Here is a 6631-nt window from a genome sequence, read left to right as displayed (position 1 = left end):
ATTTGGTTTTGGGAGTAAGGTTATTAACCCCCATTTAATAGAAGTCATTAATTCATTTGATTCAATACATTCCTTATACATTTCAAGTAACGGTGATATCCCAAAAGCAGAGATAAAATTCAACTGAGAGACCATCTGTGCCTGACGATTTTTTTATTGAATGAATAGCTATAACCATTTCTTGCTTCCTTCGTTTTTCCTCACAAAGGTCTCGAAATTGTAATAAAAAGCTTTTCTAACCACTTAGAACTAATGAATGCTCCTTTTGCTGCCTATTAATATAAATATGATCAATTTGAGTTTTTAATGTCTCCAGCCTAACTTTTCATCTTCTGTAAGGTTATCTTTTGTCAAAAGTAAGTCTAATTCTGTCATAAGTGCCTTATCCAATAGATTTTTACTAAAGTATACAGCAGACAGTCTAACTTTACATTTAAATAACTCTCATTTCTTCACGTGTGACATTTGTGTACTCGCAAAAATCTGTTGAGCTTCTTCTTGAACCAGTGTAATAAAACCCCCATTACTAAACAACTTAATTTCCAGTAGCCTCGCATAATATTTTTTCAATATCACAATCAGAGAAAACCAAAACAATAATTTTATGATACGAAAGAGGTGCATGGCAATAAGTAACCTCAGTTACATATTGAGCCCTTTCTGGGTCAATAAACCATAAATCAATCCTTGACTGCAAGGTTCCGGAAGAGTTACTCCAACATTAACCCTTTTTGTTTAAATTCGAGATTCTCCAAATATCCAGTGTACGCTGGCGGGCAGATGTGCACACTTAATGCGTGTAGCTGTTCCCGTCATCCTCCACCGCCTATCCTTTGTCATTAGATTTTGTCTCTTTACCTCAGACCTCTTGTTACAGTTTTACTTTTGTTGTGGAGATTAATCTCCTGCTCTTCCATTACACTGTAATGTTTAACTTCAGCAGGGCTGTGCTATGAAATCAAAGTATTGCGAGAGAGTATAGAGACAGTAGCATTAGATCAACACACTGGACATGAATAGGAATTACATTTAAACAACTTGTAAATGCATTTGTTAAAAGGGCATCCAGATTTTTCTTTTTCCTGCTTAAAAATATTCTGTGAAAGACTTTTCGATTAACGCAACCAAACACACACAGACACACACAAAAGTTGCCAAATCCAGGCCAATATGTTTCTTTTAGCTAAAATAGCGCAGAACAAGGACGTGTTCCCTCACAACAGACGACATACGGTCAAACAGGTTGTTTTGCACGGTTCTTGAAGTTTCCAAACACTGTGGCATTCTCATGGGTGCTCCTTTACACTCCATACACAAAAAAGTCGACCAAGGCACAGAATATACCGGATGAGCTCTCCCCTACTGGAAAAAACAGCACATCAGCAAGACCAGCATATTTTGTGTTTTTGGTACTACTTTGCTGGTGAAGACCATCGTGGTCATATATTTAACTTTTTGGTAACATGTTAATGTAGCTTTCCTCTCTGGCCAACTTTAAGGGGTCGGCGCCCCTCTTGTGCCCACGAGTTGAAAAAATCCTAGAATTGCCGGGTTATTTGTTTATTTGCACTGAATAATATGAAATACAAATTTTTGTAATACTTTACATTGTTAACATTAAGAAATTCATTATATAACATAAAAAAACAATGAGCATAGTTTTCAGCATTTTTTTATTTTTGTTTATGTCAGTACAGTTTTTCATGTTAGTTCAAGGTGCATTAACTAATGTTAACGGTTTCAACTTTGATTAAAAATAAAAAAAAAACATGTAGCCTATTAGTAAATCCTAAAATTAATTAAAGGAACAGTATGTAAGAAATGTATATCAATTAATCATAAAATGGCCCTGATATGTCATTAGACATTAAGAAATCATTTTCATTTAAAATACTTATATCACTGACAACAGTGGTCTGGAAAACAGAATATTGTCATTTAAAAGGTGGAGTTGCAGCCCTTAACTGATGTTTATGTTGTCATGTTGTGTATTGGCCACCAGTTGTGTGATTGCAGTACCAGTTTTGGCCACAATCCTCCATACTGTTCCTTTAATGAAAAGAATAAAATGAAATACAAATAATAATTGATATATAAACTGATAGTTATTGGGTAAAAAGGGTGACAAAGCTTATTTTACAGATCAGTTTATTCTTCAGAATGTTTTTTTCTGATGTGTCTTTAAAAGTCCTACATTAGCGAATTTCTCTACAGATTGAGAGCAGACGTAAGGTTTGTTTGTCTCCAGTGTGAACTCTCTCATGATAGCTGAAAGAAATTTGATTAGTGAAGCTTTTTCCACACTGAGAACAGACGTAAGGTTTCTTTCCAGCGTGAACTCTCTCATGGAGTTTTAAGTTCCATGATCGAGCAAACGTCTTCTCACAATGAGAGCATTTGTAAGGTTTTTCACCTGTATGAATTCTTTGATGTAATACTAAACTGTAATGTTGATTAAAACTCTTCCCACAAACATTACAGTGATGAGGTTTCTCTCCAGTGTGAACCCTCTCATGAGATAAATGTGAGAAGCTCTTTCCACTGATCGAGCGGTCATGAGGTTTCTCTCCAGTGTGAACTCTTTGATGAAGTCTGAAAGAAGCTTGTTTAAGGAAGGTCTTCCCGCAGATGGAGCAGACGTAAGGTTTCTCTCCAGTATGAAGTCTCTCGTGTACTTTTAAGTGACTTGACTGAGTAAACGTCTTCTCACACTGAGAGCATTTGTAAGGTTTTTCACCTGTATGAGTTCTCTGATGTCTCACTAAATCATCACGTTGATTAAAACTCTTCTCACAAACATTACAGTGATGAGGTTTCTCTCCAGTGTGAACTCTCTCATGGACTTTAAGACTAGATTTAAAACTAAAATGTTTATCACAGTGTGAACATTGAAAGAGTTTCTCTTCAGAGTGAGTATTCTGGTGTTTTTTTAATGAACCTGAATGCCTAAAGGTTTTCCCACACTCACTGCACAGATACGGTCTCTCATTGGTGTGTAAAAGCACATGTGCCTTCAGTTGATGTTTTTGTGAGAATCTCGTCTCACAGTGAGGACACTCGTATGGTTTTTCTCCTGTGTGAATTCTCTGATGAGCAACAAGATGTCCTTTTGTGCTGAAGTAATGGCCACATTCAGTGCAGTGGAAAGACTTTTCATCAGTGTGTGTCCTCATGTGACGTTTCAGCTGATATAAGACAACAAAATCCTTCCCACACTGCTGACAGTGAAACTGCTTCTTCGTCTCTTTGTGATCTTCTGAATGAAGTTTCTTCTCTTGTAAGGTAGTAAAGCTGATCTCAGATCTGGTGCACAGTTCTTGTTTTGTGTGTTTTCTCTCATATTTCTCTAAATGTCTCTGTGAGCTCAATGTCTCTCCACCGGTTGTGCAAGGAAAAGTTTGTGCTGTCCATCCTTTTTTTGATGTTGAGGACTGTATTTCACCATTACAACATGAATCAATTTTCTCATCTGGAAAAAAAAATCTTTTACTTAGATTTACACAAACTGCAAACACAGAAAACAAAAGGTTGAATTAAGATTCAGTTTTTTTTACAAATATTCTGACAAACTTTGACATCATCACTCAACAAACTTCAACAATGGTGACAATCATCCAGCTAACTGACACTTCGGCCGAGTGCTGTTTGTTTTGGATAGTGCGAGTACAACATTAGAAGCCTCCAAACTCTTCCATCTTTTTCTATTTAAACATTGTTACATGAGTAGTTATAACAGTAAGTATGGGGGCACAAATAAAACTTTAGTTTGGAACCATGGGAATGAATGGGGCTAGGCTAAATGCAAACATATTCAAGAAGCGCTGTACAAAGATTAAAAGTGCACACATTGTAAAAAGGTATGTATTAATTCATCTTCAAGTTGAGGTAAGAACATAGTAAAATATTGGAAAACAGTGGTGTTTTCCTTTAACATTAAAACACAAGAGTTGCGGGCCCAACTAAAGCAAACACGCAATTAAAAAAAAAAAATTAAAATCTTTTTCAATTAATGGAGAGCACAAACATGATTTTGATTCAATGCAATTACCTTTGACAAATCAACCGTTTTAACATTATTTCAATGGTTGCATGCAATCTGGAAATGCCCGTAAAAGTATAATCTGCAAACAGAAACCAAACAACAAATGATTAAACGACATACCTGAAGGAATAAAATCATCATTATCATCATCAGTGTGATCTTCCTCTTCTATAGGTTCAGTTTTTACTTCTGTCAGTTCAGTTTTTATTTCTGTAGGTTCAGTTTTTATTTCTGTAGGTTCAGTTTTTATTTCTGTAGGTTCAGTTTTTATTTCTGTAGGTTCAGTTTTTATTTCTGTAGGTTCAGTTTTTATTTCTGTGGGTTCAGTTTTTATTTCTGTAGGTTCAGTTTTGATCTTCATCATGAGGTTCGTGCAGTCGATGAGTTTGACTGAACACATGTTGAGTTTGGTCTGCAGGATCTGCTGCTGTTCTCCAGCGTTACAGACAGAATCCAGAGACTCTGTGGAGGTTTGATCAGTAGATTCATCATCCTGTAAGTCCTGATCAGTTCCTGATTTACAGCACATCACATCCATCATCAACACTAAAATACACAGAGACAAGACTCTGTTTACACTCAATAAAACATTCAAGAGAGAAAAACACTGAGGATACACAAACACATCACACGCGAGCTCTTTCTTTCTTTCTTTAGTGGGTTTATATGTGGAGTAAAGAGCTGCAGAGCGCCTCCTGCTGTACTGGAGAGAGAAGACACTCTTCATTTATTACACAATAAGGTTGATGTTTCTTCGTGGTGTGGTAAAGGCTGTCACAATGATAATTTTAGAATCAATTGAAAACAAATTAAAGCAAACTCAGGCTCATGATTTTAGTTTAAAAGGTGACATCAGACTTTTTGTTGTTTTTGTTGCACTATGTTTAAGTGATATAATTCATATAATTGTACTTCTAGAAAACGTGACGCTATCAAAGGCAAATAAAAAAACAGACATTCCTGTTACAGTCTGGTGACAAATATTTGATAGTGTTATATTGCCCATAGCTCTATATGTTTGTGAGATTTGGGGTCCACAATGCCACAACAGATTACTCCAAATGAGACAAACATCCAGTTGAATCCCTGTATGCTGAATTCTGTAGAAATATTTTGAGAGTTCAGAACACCTACTAATGCATGCAGGGCTGAATTAGGCAGATAATACACATTCAAAAACGCTCCCTTAAATTCTGGTCACACTTAAACTCAAGTTCCCCCAAAACACTTCAGTATGAAGCCCTTAAAACCCAAGAAAAGAGACCTAAAACCAGTCACACCTGGCTCTGAAACTCCAGATCAGCACTACTGAAGGCACACAAACTTCATACAGTATTTGAATCATTGGGGTAATGAAAGTAAAAACCAAAGTAAACAAAAATGTTATTGGGCACTAAGTCAGAATATCTCTCCACTGTTAGAGATGAATGACGAATCCAAATACAGACTCAGTGATCACAGTCTAGCAATTGACACAGACAAACATGGCTCCTAAAAGAAAAGGGAATCTGTGTCCATTCAGAGAGAGAGAGAGAGAGAGAGAGAGAGAGAGAGAAATAAACACCATTATGGTGATCAGTGTTTGCATTATAATCAGCTCATTTGCATTTAAGAGGACATAAGGACACCGAAAAACACCACATTATTGCTCACACCTACAAAGTGTCAATTTTAACATGCTATAATAAATGATACGTTATTTTGAGCTAAAACTTCACATACACACTGGGGACACCAAAGATTTATTTTACATCTTAAAAAAGTCTTGTGACTTATTCCCTTTAATAGATGTTGATGATGAGAGATAAAATGGAAATGAACATCATGTGCCATGATTTTAACTGCAAACAAAATAATTAAAATTAATGAAAAACTTTTTCGTCTACTACATTTAGATAAAAAATAAAGCATGATAATGCATTTCCTAAAGAATGAGTACAATTATTTGTATGTTTTTATTAATATTATTCCCTGCTTTAATCAGTGCAATTACTCCCACTGTTTTTATTTTAAGCAGTGATCAAATATTGAAGTGCTCTAATTCAGTGGTTCTCAAACTTTTTCAGCGTGCGGCCCCCTTGTGTACGGTGCATTCCTTCGCGCCCCCCCCCCAAAGAAAATGTATGACAAAAAACTGTTCTAAAACTTCACATTTTAATTAAACAAAACATTAAATTGTACAAAGTAGTGCTGCTTATTTTTTTTTAGGTTTAATTTCACAGAATTCATGATAAATTAATGTATTTTATAAAATGTCATAAAACTGGGGCCCCCCTGGCACCATCTCGCGGCCCCCCTGGACCCCAGTTTGAGGACCACTGGTCTAAATCATGATGAATTACAGTTTGACAGTAAATATAAAAATCAATTATATTAAACTTAAGAGGCTTAATACCTTGCCCACTATTATACACTGCAAGAAAAAAAACATGGGTTTTGTAAAACAAAATTTACAAAATACAAATAAAAAAGAAACGTAAAATGCAGTGAACAGTACATTAGGTGATTAATTATAGATAAAAGTGAGATCAGAGGGTGTTGGTAGCACACACATACAATTGTGGCCACTTAAGCCCGTCCCTAGCCCAT

At 35.7% G+C, this 6631-nt stretch overlaps 1 protein-coding gene across 1 annotated transcript; it reads right to left on the bottom strand.

Moving 5' to 3' along the window:
* Window positions 1–2036: 2036 nt before the first annotated feature.
* On the bottom strand, window positions 2037–4724 carry LOC129445319 (uncharacterized). Its single transcript, XM_055206514.2, has 2 exons — window positions 4163–4724; window positions 2037–3469 (listed from the first exon to the last, which is right to left on the bottom strand). The coding sequence occupies exons 1-2, from the start codon at window positions 4581–4583 to the stop codon at window positions 2196–2198; spliced, it is 1695 nt and encodes a 564-aa protein (XP_055062489.2). The 5' UTR covers window positions 4584–4724; the 3' UTR covers window positions 2037–2195.
* Window positions 4725–6631: the final 1907 nt, after the last annotated feature.

The sequence above is a fragment of the Misgurnus anguillicaudatus genome, chromosome 3 (assembly GCF_027580225.2).
Source record: "Misgurnus anguillicaudatus chromosome 3, ASM2758022v2, whole genome shotgun sequence".
In the NCBI taxonomy this organism is placed as follows: Eukaryota; Metazoa; Chordata; class Actinopteri; order Cypriniformes; family Cobitidae; genus Misgurnus; species Misgurnus anguillicaudatus.
This window is presented reverse-complemented; position numbering and strand designations above follow the sequence as displayed.